Genomic DNA, 20521 nt, shown 5'->3' with positions numbered 1-20521 from the left:
CCAGGGCTGAGAGCCCAGCTCCTGGCTGATGTATTTGTACTCTGTGGCCTCCACGTTCGACGCAGCAGGAGACTGTCGGGTGGGATCCCCTCTCGCCCGCTTAGGCTGTTTTACCACTTCATTCTGCTGTTCACTCCCCCTCAGGGGTTGTTCCTGGATGATGATAGAACTGTTCTTTAAACGCGGCAGCGGGACCCCATGGCTTACTTATGGGGTGTTTTTATTTGTTTTTTTTTTTTTTTTTTTGGGGGGGGGGGGGGGGGGTTTATATGATGTGCTTACTGTGATGACTGCCAGGTTTCTGTTCGATGTACTGTAGCGGTGCTACGGCTGGGTTTCTGTACATATGTCTAGGCCCAGGTTTCCTAGTAGTGGTATTAACCATACCTCCTGTTATCTAGGTTGTTATGCCTGCTTCTTTACTGTTATATTTTCTGTTACGGTTTTGTATTTGTTATGTCTGTTTTTCTTTTCCATTTGCCAAGGTGGGTGGCGGGCCCGGGACCTCGTCGCTGGTCCCCTGCCTACCCGCGCCCCACATAGGCCATTGTGTACCCCCGGCGTTCCGGGTTCGTGCACTCCGAAGACTAAGTCTTCCCCTTAGCTGACCCCTACCTTTTCCCCGTGGTATCTGGGGAGTAGGAAGCTTCCGCTCCCCTGTCACCGTCCCCTTTCCCCCTCCTCCCTCTCTTCTCCTCTCTCTCTCCTCTACAACTCTCTTCTTGTCTGCCCCCTTTGGGTACCTGTACTGCTTTTCTATACCCCCCCTCCTGAGACATGGCGGTGGCCTCTATCACGGTAGCTTCTCTGAATGCTAAGGGTTTGAACACCCCCGAGAAGAGACGCATGCTTCTCCACGACCTTAAGAGCTCCCGTGTGGACATAGCCTTCATCCAAGAGACACATTTTAGGAATGACAAGCTCCCACTGCTCCAGAATAGGCATTACTCCAAGGTCTACCATTCCACTAACCCTCTCTCTAAATCTAAAGGTGTGTCAATTCTGATCTCCAGCAGATTACCTTGGCAGTGTCGGGTGATTACGGCTGACCCTGCCGGGCGGTTTCTATTTTTAGTGGGACTGATTGGGGACGTGCAATTTACCTTAGCCTCGCTTTATTCCCCTAATGACCACCAAGATGGTTTCATCAGCCGCACCTTAGACAAATTGATGGATGTTAAGCTGGGCCAATTAATCCTAGGTGGCGACCTTAATGTCCCATTGTCCCCCGCATCTGACACCTCTTCCGGTCACTCCTCTATCTCATCTACCTGCAGGAAGCGCATAACACAAATTTTACATGACACCCAATTGATGGACATATGGCGGCTTCAACACCCTGGTGAGAGGGATTACACCTTCTATTCCGCCCCCCATAAGGTTTATTCCAGGATTGACCTCTTCCTAATCCCGCACGACCAACTCCACTTGGTCTCCTCTACCTCCTTGGGTCGGATTACTTGGTCGGATCATGCCCCCATCTATTTAACCTATACCCTTAGCGACCACCCCTCGCCCCGATCCCTCTTTTGGCGGTTAAACGAAAGCCTTTTGCAAACTCCTGAAGTTCTCGCGGATGTGACTAGGGAACTTAACCTGTACTTTCGGGACAATGATACGCAGGGCTGTGACCCTGGGATACTCTGGGAAGCCCACAAGACAGTGATCCGAGGGACTCTTATTAAACACGGAGCCGCCATTAAAAAGAAAAGAAATGCGCACATTGCCCTCTTACTTACCAAGCTAGCCTCTGTAGAGTCCAAACATAAACATGCCCCTACACAGCCCTTGGAAGCGGAACTTCTCACTCTTCGCACGCAAATAACCGAAGCGCTTCAATACAAGGCCAAAGCGGCGATTCCGTTTTCCCGTCGCTTATCATACGAAACGGGAGATAAATGCGGGAAGACGCTGGCCAAATCGGTCAAAGCTATCAAATCGGCGTCCTTTATCCCCCACGTGATCAACACGCAGGGTCAGCGGATCTCCACCCCGCAACAAATCGCCACGACTTTTGGCGATTTCTACTCCGGCCTATATAACCTGCCGAGCCCCTCCCACAATCAATCGCAGATAGACCAGTATATTGCCGACTCCCAGCTCCCCTCACTCCCATCAGAATCACGGGTTCTATTGGAAAAACCGATAACTTTAGAAGAGCTACAAATGGCAGTGACTGCTATGAAGGCTGATAAGGCCCCAGGCCCAGACGGCTTCACCGCCCAATATTATAAGGCTCTATTCCCGATACTAGGTCCACGTCTGGTGTCTTTCTTTAATGCACTAGGAGCTGGAGCCGACTTTCCGCGGGACACTTTGAGAGCCCATATTTCTTTGATTCCTAAAGAAGGGAAGGACCCAAACCAATGTGGCAGCTATAGACCGATTTCCCTGTTGAATTTAGATTTAAAACTGTTTTCCAAAATACTGCCTCCAGACTAGCGCACCATCTCCAGACCCTTGTACATTTGGATCAGGTGGGGTTCATACCCCATAGAGAAGCAAGAGATAACACTATAAAGGTCTTGAATCTACTCCATGCCGCGCATTCCCGCAAAATCCCATGTCTTTTAGTTAACACTGATGCCGAAAAGGCATTTGACAGGGTCAATTGGAATTATATGTTTTCTGTTCTCCGCCACATTGGCTTGGGCGAACGGATGATGAAATGGATCACCAGCATCTATTCGTCCCCCTCGGCCCAAGTCAAGGCAAATGGAGTCCTCTCGAGTCCTTTCCCTATTGGGAATGGGACGAGACAGGGCTGCCCCCTGTCCCCTTTACTCTTCGCCCTGTCCCTTGAACCGTTCCTTTGCACCGTTAGACTTAACCCAGATATCTCAGGGCTCCAGTTTGGCAACTCGCACTGTAAAATCTCTGCATACGCAGACGACCTCATGTTCTCCTTGACGAATCCCACAATCTCTTTGCCGAATCTTCTTAACGAGTTTAAGCGTTATGGGGCTCTCTCTCACCTGAAAATCAATTTCACTAAATCGGAAGCCATAGGAATAGCGATCCCTTCCCGGACCTTGTCCGATTTGCAGGCCGGGTTTAGCTTCAGATGGACCGACACCGCCCTAACATATCTAGGCACAAAAATCCCAGCTGACATTTCCCGGACGTTTGAACTTAACTTCCCGCCACTACTGACCAAAACCCGACTGCTCCTAGAGAAATGGCATGGAGGTCTCCATTCCTGGTTCGGAAGGTGTAACCTCCTTAAAATGAGCATCCTGCCCAAATTTATTTACCTCATCCAAGCATTACCCATACATATACCCCCACTTTTTTTTAAGCAAGTACAATCTCTTTTCACCAGATTTGTCTATGCATAAAAAACCTAGGCTACGCCACTCACAACTAATACTTCCCAAACAGTGGGGTGGTCTCGCACTTCCTGACATACGCTCCTACTACCTGGCTTCTCACCTTGGGCGGATACTTGACTGGAGACGAAATAGTGCCTCTAAACTCTGGATCCATATAGAACAGTCCCAGGTCCGTATACCCTTACGCGGAGCACTGTGGTGCTACAAAGACCTCCCGACAGATATGAAAACACACCCATTGATAGGGACGACATTGAAGCATAGCTACCACGCCACTGCTCAAAAGTTCCTTCGGTCAAATATGTCCCTCTTGCTTCCAATCCTGGGTCACCCAAAGTTCGAACCCGGTCTACGCTGCGTTGAGTACGCACCCCTTAGAGAAGCTGGCCACGATTATGCGGCTAAATTTATGACTGAGGGACGCTGGCCTTCGATTTCCGAACTCTCTGAACCGTCAGGTATGTATCGACTCCCCTTCTGGAAGGCCTTACCACTACATCATTTCCTTCACTCTCTGTCGCGTCCCCGGGACTTCACGCAAACTTTAACCCCATTTGAGGCTTTATGCTCCGGCATAGACCCGTTGACACACGTCCTTTCACAGACGTACGCGTTGTTATCCACACCGCGGAATCCCCCACGCTTACCCTGTCTGTCTAAATGGGAGGGTGACCTTAATTGTACGTTCTCGGAAACGCAATCTCAACGCATTATTACTCTAGCCCTTAGGTCCTCTCCCTGTACTAAGATTCAGGAAACAAACTTTAAGGTACTTAACCGCTGGTATCTGACCCCCTTACGATTGAACAGGTGTTTCCCTTCCTCGTCGGACCAGTGTTGGCGGTGTGAGGAGGAAAGAGGTACCCTGCTCCATGTTTTCTGGTCCTGCCCGCAGCTGCGTGGGTTCTGGGGCGAGGTTCGTCGCATCACCCAGAAATTTACGGAGCATGCTGTCCCGGAAGAGGCGGCCTTTTTTCTGCTTCATCATTCTACAATCCCCGTTAAAAGATACAGGAGATCGCTGATCTGCCACCTCCTCAATGCAGCTAAAGCATGTATTCCTCTTCACTGGAAACGGCGTCCTCCCCCGACTGTGGCACATTGGCTGCGGAAGGTGGAGGAAGTACGCAAACTAGAAGATTTAATCTTCACGGCCCAACATAAACAGGAGGTCTTTAAGAAGACCTGGGATATATGGTGTATGTTTATATTTTCGGACGAAGGTCAGCGTCTGTTGACGACCTGACCCTACCGCATCATCCCTGCAGGGTTGGTATCTCAGACCACCGCCGTGTCCACGCACATCCGCTTGCCTCTCCCTACCCCGCCTTCTCTACTTTCTCACCCCCCCCTCTTTCCCCCTCTTTTGTTTTTTGTTTTCTTTTTCCCTTATCTTTTTTCCTTTTCTTCTCTTTCTTTCTTGATTCTTCTTCTCCCCCTCCCTCTTTCCTCTTGTCATCCCTCTTCCCTTCGCTCCGTCTTTTTGACAGCCCTGGATGCCCCCCCTCACACTGTGCGTGGGGGGCGCAGGGGTCAACCCCCGTTTCAAAATAGTCTACCTGAGCTATGACGTAGGTTGCTGCTACTTTTGATCTGAGCAGTGGCCGATCGTTTATTTGATTGTTCTTTCACGACTTGTACACTGCTCTGTTATATTTGATGTCATACTGATATTTGTAGTCATGGCTCTGTATGTTTTCCTGTATGTATCATGGGGCACCGCCCCTTCTGGAGTTAAATAAATAAAGATTATATTTGAAAAAAAAAAATAGAAAAGGAAAGAAAGGTAATGTTTAATGTTATATAACAATATGAGTTGTGCTGCAATGGTATATGCTATATTATTATTTACTTTACTTTTTTTCCCCACAAAAGTGGGGTTACCTTTAAAACCAGTACCAGAGTTGCAAGGGAGCTAGTCACTTGTGCTGATATACATGTTGAAAATGTGTGTATTTTGTTATACTTATGTTCTATTGTTGTTACATAGTCTAAACATTATCATTTGACCTTCATAGGCTGTCTACATATTGGGAGAAGAAGTGTTTAGCTTGCAAATGACGTTGTTCCCAGATGCTACAGAAGGTGCTGCTTACACAGATATGTCTGCAGTAGATGGCAAGGTCTTACTGAGGGTGGGCTGTATACACATTGTGTGTTTATACAAGTTCCTCATGTCCTTCTTGGTGAGTAATCCTTGTGCCCTAATTGGGTATATTGTGTCTAATATCCAGATGTAAATGTGAGCACCAGACTAGAAGCTGAATACAAGTTAAAATGCATATGAAATGCATAAAGTGTGTGTTTTTCGTTCAACTAGTCTTAAAGTGATACTAATGTCTCGTTTTTATTTCTTTAAAAATAATAAACATGTTATACTTATCTTCTCAATGAAATGGTTTTGCACACAGCAACCCAGATCTTCTTCTTCTCGAGCCCCACCCTCTTGTTGAGTTCCCCACAACAAGCAGCTTGCTATGGGGACAGCTGAGCCGCAGCTCCATGTGTCCACTTAGAGTCGCGGTTTGGTCCCGCCCCTCTCTCTCCTGATTGGCTAACTGACTTTGATAGCAGCGAGAGTCGGTGGTACCACTGCTGTGTCTCAGCCAATCAGGAGGGAGAGGATGGCTGAGGCACTCGTGCACATCGCTGGATAGAGAGAGAGGGCTCGGGTAAGTATTGGGGATGGGGGGATAGAGCTGCTACACACAGAAGGATTTTTTTATCTTAATGCATTAAGTTAAAAAAAAACTTCTGCCTGTACAACCACATTAAGCATTACTTCTTGTTCAGGACACACATTCAGCACACTGAGTGTCTCCTGCTGTCAACCAGCTCCCTGTTTTTGACCGATCTACACCATACAATAGAGGAAAATTGGCAGCTTGTGGTGGCTGTTCTAGTCTGAATGCATTGTTGCATAAAGGTTAATAGTTCACACTTGTGCAGCTGGTTGCTACTGCGGGACTGTACCTGTTACTGCACCTGCAACCACCCGCAAGAGAAAAATATGATGCCGCTCAGGAGATGGGTAGGGGTACCATTAATTTTAATGGAATTCCCAAGCACTGGAAACCGTGGAGTGCCCTCCCGCACTAGGAACTGCACTGCAATATGTGGTTTCCCTGCAGCCATGTTTTCTGAAAAGGTGCTGGGACCATTTCTCTGCCTTTTGAGTGAATATAGCAGCCCAATCTAATGAATGGGCAGCTGTGCATAATCAAACAAACCATGGGGAAACCTCATATATATGAACCAAGCTGTAAAGACCACTTTAGATACTTATACTAGTTGCATATTAAACAATGTATGCAACCAACATATGTATTGGTATATTTAATGTGCCTTAAATTCAGCTTCCAGTTAATTCTCCTTTGACTTGTTGACTGCATTGTAGCATAAATAGGATGCGTATGACCCAACTCCACGTTTCTATAATCCTGTTGATGTAACGTGATGTAGACTAAGAGGCACAGTTGTATGGTCATGTTTTTCATTTCTGCTATGCATATTAGGGTGGGGGTAAGGTTAGGGTCATAACATGTTATACATTATTAAAGGAGTTGTAAAGTCTCAAGGTTTTTCCCCTTCATACATATACATGAAGTTAATGAAGGTTCTGTGCTGCAGCAGCCCCATAGAGCCCCCCTTTTCTTACCTGAACCCGATTGTTCCTGCGATGAGAATGAGCCCAGCAGCTCCAGCCACTGTTCCCATTGTATAGATTGATAGCAGCAGGAGCCATTGGCTACCACTGCTGTCAATCAAATCCAGTGACATGGGAGGCAGGGGATGGAGCCGAGTCTTGCTGTCTGTGTCAATGGACCCAGTAGCAGGAATCTGGAGTGCGCCCATGCAAAGTGTTTCTCCATGGGAGCACTCAATGAAGAGGAGGAGCCAGGAGCACCCCCGGAGGACCCCAGAAAAGGAAGATTGGGGCCGCTCTGTCCAAAACTCTTGCACAGAGCGGGGGAGTATAATGGAAAATTTCCTATCAAATACTTACCGTAATTTTCCTTTCCCGATACTCCATGGCAGCATACATGTGGGTTAACCCCGCCTCCACTCCTCCCCTATATGGCCCCTCTCCCATAAATCTTTGCTCCATGCCAGTGGCCGTATTCCGTAACTAGCCTACTCGAGACATTTGGGAGGGAATTCCTGCTGCCATGGAGTCTATCAGGAAAGGACAATTACAGTATGTATTTCATAGGAAATTTTCAATTTTCCTGATAGACTCCATGGCAACGTATGTGTGGGAAATAACTCACCTTACACAACCGAGTGGGCAAAATGTTCAGCAAAGAAAGTTTAACAGTACTTGTAAACCAAAATTAACTGAAGATAGGGCAGCTGGTTCAACACAGTAATGGGACACAAACGTGTTCATAGAAGACCAGGAAGCCACCCTGTAAATTACTTTGGGATCCACATAACGCAAAGCTGCCCAAGATATAGACCCACTTCTGGTCGGGTGAGCAGACACTACCTCCAAAGAAGCCAAGCCCTTGGCTCTGTGAGCCTGTTGGGTGACCTAGGCAATCTGTGTTTGGTGTGATATAATTAAAGTAAAGACAGCACAAGCTATTACTGTACAGAAGCCATGTTTATTGAATAATAACCAGCAGGAACAGGAAATGCCACACAGGAAGTAAGTACAACAGGGATGCACCATAGAGTTTAAAGAAACATAACATCCATGACAATCCATGCCACAATCGCCCTAGATGAGGCACGTTTCTCTGTCCTTTCTGGCAAAAGAATGAACAGGCGTTCTGAAACCCGAAGGAAGCTGTAGCTTGTAGATATGACTTTATAATATCTGAGAGATTCCTAAAATTGAAGGATGGCACTGCCGGAAGTCAAATGTTTACTAGACATGCGCTTTAACCAACTAAACCACAGCATGCTTTCTCCCATGCAAGTTAGAAATCTAGGGTTGGCAGAACAATTTCTTAGCTCCCACAAAGACTGATGAACCCTTGGAAATTGAGTCAAGCATAGGTAACGGCACCGCTTGACTGGAAAGAACGTAAGAAAGTTCTCCATGACCAGCGAACCAATCGCTAAGGCTTTTTATGACAATGCTATAACTGTAAAAAGATGAACTTGACAGAGTGGCCTCTAATGGAGACCGCCCTAGAACACTCCGCTCCAATTCCCAAGGGGAGTTGAGAACGAGAGAGTCCATTGGAAAACCTTTGCTTACTCCAAGGTCTGAGCCTGGCTGCTTCCTTGAAGAAATGTTGGACAGGAAAGTTGCCTAGACCAGAAAACACCTGTGAAGGGTGATAAAGCTGACACTTTAACTCCGAGGGAGTTGACCGATAGAGCCATAACTAAATCCGACTAAGAAGCCTAGAATAGCTAAAACTTTTAGGTCACCTCATTATCTGTCAGCATCAGACATCATGTATTGAACAACTTTGACCAGATTCTCCCATCATATCTGTCTGCGTTCATTCTTCTAGTATTCAAGAGGGCAGAGATGACTCTGGAAGAGCAGCCGAGGACCTCCAATCTTGAGACGCAACCTTGCTAGACATGGATCTAGAAGTGTACTCAGTGACAGAAGGCCTGGCCTGAGGAGGTGAACTGGTTTCCAGAAGCTGAACTGTGCTAACAAGCAGAACCATGACCTAATTGGCCAATAAGGCATCACTGCTGCTAACACCACAAGCTCTATTCTGAATTTTCGTAGAAAACCCGAGGTTGACCAGGGCTGGAAGAAATGCATAGGTCCTACTGCATTTCCAATGATCTGTCAGGGCATCTGCACCTGAAAACCTCCATGTTGTGGACTCTGGGAAGAAAATCGGTGGGAACATACGCCGCTGAGCTGTAGGCCCTAGGCTGTCTTTTAACATAGGCGACTGCCATAGTGTAGACCAGTGGTCTCCAAACTTTCTAAACAAAGGGCCAGTTTACTGTTCTCAAGACTTTAAAGGGGCCAGACTGCAGACATTGGGAGTGCAAATTATCCTAGCGTCAGTGGAAATAAAAATGCATCTTTGATATTGGGGGGGGGGGGGTGCCCCATCATTGTTGTCAGTTTTAGGAATAATGTCCCATCATTGGCATCAGTGGGAGAAATAATGCCTCATCACTGGTGTCGGAGGAATAGTGGCCCAATATTGGCATCAGTGGGCAGAAATGGTGCCCATTGTTGGTGTCATTCGGACAGTTGGTGTTCCATTGTTGGCATCAATGGGAGAAATAGTGCGCTAATGTCAATGCAAGTAGCCGCAATTGGTGCCCCATTGGTGTCAGTGGAAGGAAAATTGCCCCAAGGGCCGGATACAGGCAAGTAAAGGGCCGCATCCAGCCCCTGGGCCGAAGGTTTGGAGATCTCTGGTGTAGACTAACCTAAGAGCACTGACGTTACCTTTTGTTATATGGTGAAATGCCTGAAATCTGCTTCCTGGCTCCCACTGCTGGAGAAACCCCTTCCAGAAAGGCCACCTTCTCCAGCTTCCACTTGATCCTCGGATCCATGGACACCATAGTGACAATCATTTTAGACACTGAAAGGTGCACAGGTGGGAAGAAGACCGGGCCAGGAGTATTCAGATCCAAAACATCGGGATCCAGAGCCAAGGCAATGGTCCCCTTGATTATTTTGAACTGAACCCTGAGGCCCACAAAAGACTGAGTGGGCTTCATGTATCTCCTTGCCAAATTCAGCAGCCAGCCGAATTTGAGGAGCATAGAAAAGGCCTGAGCTCTGGGCTCCAACAGCTGCCCTCTGTCTTGGAACGGTAAGATAAGAACATTCCCGTTACTAGGCAGGCATATGCTCCTTGTTTTGATAAAGACTATAACAATCAATAAGACCCTGAAAACACACAGGGAGATGTTGAAAGCTTGAATGGCTGGAACTGGAGATGGTCTTGGCCTATAGTAAACCAAAGGAACGTGCGGAAGTCTTCTACAATGGGCACATGCATCTAAAGTCTATTGGAAACAAGCCAATCACTTGGGTGGTCCCCCTATGAATCGGGGACATTATTTCCACCTTGAACTTCTCTTTTGCTGCAATTGTCTCAGATATGCAAAGTCTAAAAACCCACCTCCACAAGCAGTTCCTCTTCATGACCATAAGAGGGGCAAGCACCTGCCCTGAAATTCCTCGCATTCAGAGACTGGCACAGCAGCACTTTGCGACACCAGAAACTTACGTAAAGCAGGTGTTGTATGCTTTATTTACCTCGGCATGAGGCAAAATCCATGGAAATTAATCATAGAAGATGGAGGACTTCTGATGGACCATGCATGTCCTGAAAGGACCACTTTGACCTCCCAATGGTCTGAAGCCCAACCCAGTAGCTTCTTGGATTTCAAGTTGAAGCTTAGCATACTTTTGAAGGGATATTAGGTCCCCTCACCAGCTCTTCTTAAAATCCCAACCTGATCTGTAAAAATGTGTGACCCTCTCACGCTTGGATCTTTTTGTTCCCTAGACTGTCCTCTTCTGGCCTAGCCAATGCTGGTCCTGAGATAGGACCTCAACTTGCCAACTATGGCCCAGGTTACGGTGCTATCCGGTTTGCCAAAAGATGAAGCGCCCTAAAAGGGAATGCTACACTTCACCTATTAGAGGTGGGAACAGCACGCCCAAGGCCCTAGCCATAGCACTCACTTTGCCGTAACTGACAAGAGCATAACCCGTGCCACTATGTGGCTGATGTCATTTGGTGCCTTACCATGGAAACTGACACCAGCTACAGCTCCTGAACTACAGAGTTTCTGAAAACACTCCTGAATACTACATCCAGTGTCTCCTTCATTTGCCCACTCCATACCCTGCTAACAGCTAAGGCTTATCAGAGTACCTGACATTTAGTTCACTACATACCCTGCTAATAATTGGGGCTCATCGGAGTATCGCGACCTGTCTTCCCAGTGCTCGTCTCCAGCCAGTCTTGATCATGGAGAGAAAAAACTTCAGGTAGACGAATAACCGAACCGCTCCTTAGGTGGAGGACAAGAAAGGAACACGGCCGCTGGCTTGGAGTAAAAATTTATGGGAGAGGAGTCCTATAGGGGAGGAGTGGAGGCAGGGTTAACCCACACGTATGCTACCATGGAGTCTCAGGAAAACATATTTGTTGTTTAAAAAAAAAAAAAAAAAAATGAGCCTTTACAATCACTTTAAGGTTGTGTAACTATTTATTGCTAAGTGTTGGTTGTAATCTGTGGTCTAAAGACATCAGCCTTAGACATCAAAATAAAGCATTGGCTAATATTGGTTTAATATGTTTTAAAAGCCAAAGAATATACATATTGCTATTTTGGGACATGTTTTGTGTGTATGTCATCTTGTTGGAGTGATGATATAAAAGAGGGGTTGATTTGGGTTTTTAGCACTTGATAGGCGTAGGTAAATCTTAAATATTTTTGGGAAATGGCATCTTTTTAGTCAAACTCCAGGAATATGCCTAAATACATATTATGGTGTGTACACATTTACTGGTTTTCGTGACAGAATTTGTAACACTGTACAGCCAATCTTGTGATTTACACATTTTTCTACAGAATAGCCAAGACTGATGATGCATGTTGTTCCTGATAAAGAATTTCTTCCTCCTGGTCTGTTTTGCTTTATGTCTATCTATTAAGGTGCTTGCGGTAAAACCAAGGAAGCTTAGACTTCTGTAGTGTATCAATGCTTTACTAAATAGAAAAGTTGCACATACAACCGTAGGATGCACAATACAACACAAATCATAGTTTACAAAAATATCCCTACAAATAAAAGGAATAAGTAAACTAAACCGTTAATCAACTTTGGGTTTAAGATGTAATGCCCTTCATAGTTCCTTGCTCAGAGTCCAACTCAAAACATCTCCAATGTTCTCGAGCTCCTGGCATCCATGTCTTCCTCTACGTCCTTCCATACACAACACAACTCCCTTTCTTTCTCCACATGCTTGTTTCAAAAGACCCTAAGCCCCTCCCACCAACTTTCTGCATACAACTTCCTCTGCTCAGCTCCAAAACCTATCCAACTGGTTTATATACATATCAGTGGAGGGGGGGAGGAGCCTGGCTTCTCTGCAAACATATGCTCTTAAAAATCTAACTCTATATTATTGCTATCAAGACAATACCAATGGCCATAGCAACACATGGTCCAGCAATTCAGCTTTCATTGTCACTTCTCCACTTCCAGCCACCTCGTTGGACAAAAAAAAATCCACATTATCCCTACTGTTCAGTATGCTGACCCAGGAAACAGTAATATTAAACCAGAATAAGTGTCTTTAGATGTTGGACTGTAGTTCCAATTGAACTATTACGGGATTAGTGCTGGCCATACACGCACAGAATTTCGGCCGTTTGCAGACTTACCGATTATTCGTCAGTCGTAAGCATATTGGCCACTAACTGACAGGATAAACCCATTTTACATGATAATTTCCATGATCGCAATGACCGTTGGATAACAATAAAAACATATTTAAATTATACTGGACAGAATATTCTTATTTCGATTTACAATATACACTTTAGTTGAAATGGTAAATGTTTTTGCTTCGGATCCATTGACATTAGCCAGGCCCACAGTCGGTAAAAGTTGGGTCCCCTAACGGCACGATTGTCGAACGATATTTCTGAAAAATATCAGTTTCTGCTGTAATAATGTTCATGTATGGCCAGCATTAGACTGCATAAAGTAACAGCATTTAAACAGCTTAATGTATATAGCTAGGGGAAGCTGATATCTAATTGGTTGCTGTTCCCAATTGCTGTATGTTATTAAATAGGCCAAGTAATGTTTTAGTGTTAATTTTTTTTTTTATTAATTTTGTTCACAGAATTTCTTTAACACATTCCAAACAGCTAAAGAGGCTGTTAGCACAGCAACAGCTCAAGCTGCGGAAATTGCTGCATCAAGCATGAAGGACCTGGCACAGAAAAGCTTCCGCCTTGCTATGGACATAGACCTGAAAGCCCCTGTTATCCATATACCACAATCTTCAGTCTCCAACAATGTTATTATCGCTGATTTAGGCTTCATAAAAGTCCAAAACAAGTTCACCCTTGTTCAGGATATCAGTTGTCCTCTTCCGCCAGTCATTGATAAGATGGATGTCCAGCTGACAGAGCTAAAATTATTAAGGTCTGCTTATCCTACAGCTTTTTTTCTTTCTTTTGGAATAAAAGTTTAACATTGATAAAAGTTGACTATTGTGAGCTCAGCTGTCAGTGTTAAATGGTTTGTCTCAACCCTCTAACTGCCACTTTTGATGGACAATTTTGTCTGTTAAAGAGTTGGGAAAAACAGACTTACAGGCCAGATCAAGAGGTTGAAATCAAAGGTGGAAAAATAAAGCCTAAGGTCTAAGTTCCTGCGGTGGGTCCACAACCACCTACACAGGTACAGGTACCATTAATCCTAATGACGCAACACCTGCACTGGGAACCGCACTGCACTTGCAGTTCCCATGTGGGCTTCGATTCCAGAAGTTGAGCAGGGAGACTTTCCCTGCATTTCAAATGAATGGGCTGCTAGGCCCGGGCAACATGCCCAAGAAAAAGTAATAATGCAGCCACCACATTTAAGAACTTGAAAGTGGCATTATAATACTTTTTTTGTTTTTACCTTTAATACTGTTTTAATGAGGACTAATTATCAATGTACATTACATTTAATAACACCTGTATGGGATGTAATCATATATGCTCATTGGGGGGCTGTTATATTTTCTCTGTATGTATATAGGTTTTTTTTTTATTTATTTTTTTTGTTTTTCACAGTGTAAAGCTATCAGTCATTTTAGGGTGTCCATAGACTGATAATTAGAAGTTTAGCTCATGTTTTTACCATGTTAGTAAAATGCATATGGATAAATAGTTTTATCTTAGAGGAAGTAAAGGCACTTTTTTTTTTTTTTAAATGCAACCTGCAAGGCAAAGGTATAATGAGCTAGTATGCATAGCATACTAACTCATTATGAATAACTTACCTGAGAACGAAGCCCCCGAAGAGGTCCTCCTCCTTTATCTTCACCGCTGCCATGTATCCCGGAGTGACTTCCGGGTCTCGCTGCTCTGGCGCTGTGATTCGCCGGAGCCGCGGTGAAGTCACTCCCGCGCATGCGCACGGAAGCCGACACGAGCAGCATATCGCCGTGATCTGCGGCGTGCTCAGTGCGCCTGCGCGCCCCTGTCTACGGCGCATGTACCGTAGACAGTCGTGCCTGTCTTTTTGTAAATATCTCCTAAACCGTGTAGGTTTAGGAGATATTTCTTGGACCTACAGGTAAGCCTTAATCTAGGCTTACCTGTAGGTCAAAGTGGTTTGTAAGGGTTTACAACCACTTTAAGGCCCCTTTTACACCAGAGGACTAATTAACTCTACCTGAATGTTTGTCAGATGGACCCGATCGGGCCACCCGTTGTTCTCCATAGGGCGGCGGATGTCAGCGGACATGTCTATCACCTGCTGGCATCTGATCCCCATCCGTCCATCAGATCAGATGACAATCAGATAGAAACGGACAGGAAGTCCATTTCCATTCAACCGTTTCATAGAGAACAAAGGGCTGTGTCCGCTGTGCATAGTGGAGAGGACACTGACCTGTCATCTGCCTGCTCAGCGGCGAGATGCCCTGCTGAGCGGGTGGATCCGCTTGGATGGTTTCCACTCCATCTGAAAGGGGCCTTGCAGTCATTCTGCAACAATAGATAACCACTAGAAGGAGAATCTACAATTTTGAAAATATGGAAAAGCAAGCATGCAAAATTGTGAAAATACCACCAAGATGACATTTTTTGAGAAGCTTTACAATTACTACAAATGTTTTAATCCCTGAAAAGATCATGTAGATTTAATTTATTACATTATATACACACACTAATATTTAGTAGATTAGCTTTAAATTTATTATATCTTTGCAGGACAGCACTTCAGGATGGGTCCCCGCAGCCAGAGCTAGAGATTCTGAAACCTATAAATCTAATTGTATCTGTACAGAGGAATATTTCTTCTTCTTGGTATTCCCAGATTCCAGCCATTCAGATTGATGGTGATTTAAAACCAATGCAGGTATGGTAGCCTAATGTAAATTTGTAATATGGCGTTAGCATTGGAATTCTTAAGTTACACTCTGTTAGTGTAAGAATTTTTTTATTTTTCTTACTGTGTTTATAGTAATTAAAGTAGTTGTAAACCTGTGACATAAAATATGAGAAAAGCTCACCCCTCTATAGTCAGTACCTGTGTCAGTCCAGAGCATCATATGTAATTTATGTCTGCTGCCTTGTTACACTGATATCTGCATGAGTCCCTTTTGACAGATTTTCTTGACACCAAAAGGTAAAAAGGTGACAGAGGAGTATGCTTCAGCACACAGCCTGTGATTGTGAGCCCCATCTCTGTTCCTCCGAGCTGTGTGAGGGGGTGTGTCCCTTCCCTCCAGTCAGCTCTCGCTGAGCTCTGCAGTGTGTAACTTCAGCTTCTCGCCCCCTGCTTTCTGAAATCTCTGACAAGCTGTATAAATTCTGCACGTTGAATAGCTGTAGAGAAGAGAGCCGTACCAGGCCACGTGCCCTCAACATGGGGGGTGCCTTGGGGAAGGGGGGGCCGCGCAGCCCCCCCCCCCCCCACCCCAAAGCACCTTGTCCCCATGTTGATGAGGACAAGGGCCTCTTCCCGACAACCCTGGCCATTGGTTGTCGGGGTCTGCGGGCGGGGGACTTATAGGAATCCGGGAGCCCCCTTTATTAAGGGGGCCCCCGGATCCTGGCCCCCCCACCCTATGTAAATGAGTATGGGGTACAATGTACCCCTACCCATTCACCTGTGAAAAAAATGTACAAAAAAACACACACACACAAGGGTTAAAATAGTTTATTGCACAGCTCCGGGGGTCTTCCGTCTTCGGGGGTCTTCTCGCCGGACTCCTCAGCTATCTTCTGCTAGCTCTTTTGCTAGCGGAGGAGCCCGGCTTTCTTCTTCGTCGCCGCCCTCTTCTTCAGACTTCGGGGGTCTTGTCCCCCTCTTCGGCTCGTCTTGCCCGGCCACCGCTGCTTCTTCCAGCTCTTTTATTAGCGGTGGCCCGGTCTTCTGTCGCCGCCGCCTTCCGTTCTTCTTCTAATTCTTCTGGAGATGTTGACTTGACGCTCTTTCCGGCCGCAAAGCCAGGGATGCGGTGCGGGGCGACTTGTATAGGGACAAGGGGCGGGGTCGCCGATTGATGTCACATGGTGACCCCGCCCCCTTAAGATGTCACAGTCCTGGAGGATGCTGGGACTGTCACCATGTGACATCAACCCATGTGACATCAACCGGCGACCCCGCCCCTTGTCCCTATATAAGTCGCCGTGTCCCTGGCATTGCGGCCGGAGAGAGCATCGAGTCAACATCTCCAGAAGAAGAACGGAAGGCGGCGGTGGCAGCGACAGAAGACTGGGCCACCGCTAGTAAAAGAGCTGGAAGAAGAAGTGGTGGCCCGGCAAGAAGAACCAAAGAGGGGGACAAGACCCCCAAAGTCAGAAGAAGAGGGCGGCGATGAAGAAGAAATCCGGGCTCCTCCGCTAGCAAAAGAGCTAGCAGAATATAGCGGAGGAGTCCGGCGAGAAGACCCCCGGAGCTGTGCAATAAACTATTTTATCCCTTGTGTGTGTGTTTTTTTTTTGTACATTTTTTTCCACAGGTGTATGGGTAGGGGTACATTGTACCCCATACTCATTCACATAGGGTGGGGGGCTCCCGGATTCCTATAAGCCCCCTGCCCGCAGACCCCGACAACCAATGGCCTGGGTTGTCGGGAAGAGGCCCTTGTCCTCATCAACATGGGGACAAGGTGCTTTGGGGTGGGGGGGGCGAGCGGCCCCCCTTCCCCAATGCACCCCCCATGTTGAGGGCAAGCAGCCTGGTATGGCTCGGGGGGGGGGGGGCGCTCGCTCGTCCCCACCCCCTTTCCTGACCGGCCTGCGTATGGATTTTTGGGGGGGACCCCATGCCGTTTTTTTCGGCGACTGGGATTCCCCTTAATATCCCTACCGGACCTAAGAGCCGGGTGTGCCTCCCAAGGGGGAACCCATGCCTTTTTTTTTTTTACATTTGGCGTGGAGTTCTCCCTTAGGATTCATACCAAACAGTGCCTGGTATTGGCAGGAATCCAATTTGGATCCCCGCACCAGTATCAACCCGGCCAGCGATGCTTGTCGCTTATCGGGAAAGTGAAAAAAAAAATATTTCCTTTCCCGATGCGAGCCAGCTCGGCGCTGGCTCCCGCGATGGAGTTCGTAGGGTGTCAATCTCGCTGCTAGAAGCGGCGAGATTGACACAATATCGCGGTCACCTACTGTAACTGGATGAACTAACCTATTTGAAAATATAATGATCACTTTTAATATTTAGTTGACCGTCTGATGTGTGTAACTCATGAACAGCACCAAATGCTGGGCTTCTTCCATAACAATGGCAATGCTTTGCCAGGTCTTCATTGCAGCAGTATTCAGTTGCTGCTTGTTAGTAGGGCTTTCTGCCCCCAGTTTTGCCTTAAGAAAATGAAATGTGTATTCAGTTTGTGGATGGGGGACTGAATCAGCCATTTGGTTATGCCTTCCAAAGGGTTTGGGTTGCTTTTGTAGCATATTTAGGTCGTGGTTCATGCCTGTCCTACCAGTTTTGTAGCATTTGGCTATATCTGAGCAAATAGTATGACCCTATACACTTCATAATACATCCTGCTTCTGTAAGTCAGAACTATAACATGTTATACTCACTGTGGAACCAAAGAGGTTAATCCTGCACAATCTGTAAAAATGGCGGTTGGATCCTGTCTTCTCTGATCATCCCCTTCTTCCACAGTCCCCATTCCATATCCTGATAGTAACGATCCTTGGGGGCACTCTGCACCTGCTCAGTTTGGTGTGTATTGCTAGAGTGTTTGTTTTTTTTTCCTCTTGGGAGGGTGCATGTGATCAGCACAGGGCCGATCCGCACTGGCCAGACAAATGTTCAGGGGTCCTGCAGCTTTACTAAACCCACAACAGTAAAATCATAATATTCAGTAAAACATGCCTGTTTATACTCGGTGTGGAACCAAAGGGGTTAATCCTGTGCATTGTGTAAAAAGGCTGTTTGATCCTGTCTTCTCTGATCATCCCCTTCTTCCACAGTCCCCATTCCATCTCCTGATAGTACCGAGCCTTGGGGCACTCTGCACGTGCTCAGTTTGATGTGTATTGCTAGAGAGTTTTTTTTCTTGGGAGGGTGCATTTGATCCTCACAGGGCCAGTCTGCACTGTCCAGACAAAGGGTCAGGGGTCCTGCAGCTTCATAGGACAGTCAGTGCCAGAGTGAAAACTCCTCCTACAAGGTTTAACCAGGCCACGATAGAAGTCACAAGACTGCTATATATTTATGATGAGAAAAGGTATTTAGCAGTTTATATTTACTAAAATAACTGCATTTTCATGTTGTGTACTGTGGGAGACCAGATATAGTGAATACAGGGTCCTAGGTTTAGCAACACTTTAAGTATAGTGCACTATTGTCAGTATTGTGCCCACCAGTTACACAAGCCGAGTGATTTCAGCAGATAAGAAATGATAGGCGCATGGCATGGCACGGCACACCTGTGTATGCCAATCCTCAGGCGTGGGGGGAACCACTTTAAGGCAATATGTTGCGTGCCAGAAACAACAACAACTTAATCACGTCTTACAGATGGTGTCTTATATTTCAGATCATAAGTTATTTCTTCTCTTCTCCATACTGTTATTTATTCATCATTCTGGTACATGTTGATCTTAATTTCACTGATCAATATATTGCTTTATAACTGGGCAGATTTTTATTTTTTTATTTTTATTTTTAGATGTTTGTCTGATAAAGTTTCATCTGGCCTTTCTATTCTTGAGGCATGCCAATGGGTTGCACTTTGTGGTAAAACATTTGTTTTTACTTTCATGAAGTGCTGCCAAAACATGTTATGATTTGTGTGCATTGTTATTGTGGTTTCTGTTCAGTATGGGAGGAATTCAACAAAGCTGCTGCACCACTTTTCAGGCATTAATTGCGCTAGTTATTGTATTGTGTCGAATTCAAAAAACATCTGCGAAAGCCGTGCACCAAATTCAGGTGGTTCTAATCTGCTCAACTGCTTCATCTTCTGTGCCTGTAATAGTGCCTGTAAAGCACCTGAAAAATGCTGCATCTGCAGTCCCAGTGTGAAAGCCCAAGTGCTTTCACACTGGGGCGGTACGCTTGCAGGACATTAGAAAAAGTCCTGCAAGCAGCATATTTGGAGTGGTTTTGCGAGCGGTGTATACCGCTCCTCCACCACCCCTGCCCTGTGAAAGAGCTCTTTGTTCATATATAACAAAATGCCTTATAAGCTTTGCAGTTTAAAGCAGAGTTCCACCCAAAAGGGGGTGCTCCGCTTGTTTTGCTGATTTGTTTTTGACAAGTACTCATCCCCACTTACGCTTCAGACGCCTAGACCTCACCGCAAGAAGGTTTCCCTGAAGTTTAGCCCCCTCCTCCTTCCACAGCCACCGGGCCACTCAGAAAGTACAGCATGCTTTGTGCATGCACACTAGCGGCTTCACTGCTGGTGTTCTGGCAAAAACTGTCTCCCCATCATATAGTGTCCGCCCCGTACTGCGCAAGTGCTGTGCCTGCGCAGTACGGAGGACAAGGAGACTCCGAAAGTCCAGGTTGAAGCCCCACCATCCAAGTGGACATACTGTAGCACTTAGTAAGAGTATATAAAAGGAGAAGGTTGGCACTTTGAGTGTGGTGGGCTAATGAGACCAGAGGATCCAACACCATTGTATCAAGCCATTTATTAATGAACAGTGGCATGATGACACAGTAATGATCCAAGTAGAGTTGATTATAAGGTATTATAAATATACATCTGTGGTACTTTTAACACATAGTAGCCAACCCCCAGATGGTACAGGGCAACATCCATAGAAGGTGATACACCCATATAGAATGCACATCATCACACAATATACAGATAAAAGTTTGTATATATCCCTAATAAAATAAATACAAATATGGTGCATACCGTAAGGCCGATGCGTTTCGTGTATAAAAACACTCTTCGGGGCAATTGGCACCAACATATGCCGGGGAAATATGAACTCCATGTTGTCCGCAGTCAAGCCACCAAATAAGTCTGGTCCGGGAGCTGAGAGGGGAACTCAAAAGAGTGAGGAGG

At 46.0% G+C, this 20521-nt stretch overlaps 1 protein-coding gene across 5 annotated transcripts in view; it reads left to right on the top strand.

Moving 5' to 3' along the window:
* VPS13C (vacuolar protein sorting 13 homolog C) overlaps positions 1-20521 on the top strand; it is a 626331-nt gene that overhangs the window by 325437 nt on the left and 280373 nt on the right. For all 5 annotated transcript variants that reach the window (XM_077473219.1, XM_077473221.1, XM_077473220.1 and 2 more), the window contains 3 exons: positions 5351-5518; positions 13151-13455; positions 15237-15384. In XM_077473219.1, coding sequence (XP_077329345.1) covers positions 5351-5518; positions 13151-13455; positions 15237-15384 — 621 coding nt within the window. The remainder of the gene's footprint in view (positions 1-5350; positions 5519-13150; positions 13456-15236; positions 15385-20521) is intronic.

Source organism: Lithobates pipiens, unplaced genomic scaffold, assembly GCF_037356315.1.
Source record: "Lithobates pipiens isolate NorthernLeopardFrog02 unplaced genomic scaffold, aLitPip1_a1.2 Scaffold_8, whole genome shotgun sequence".
NCBI lineage: Eukaryota > Metazoa > Chordata > Amphibia > Anura > Ranidae > Lithobates > Lithobates pipiens.
Note: the sequence above shows the minus strand (reverse complement) of the source record. Positions and strands in the feature narration are given on the sequence as shown.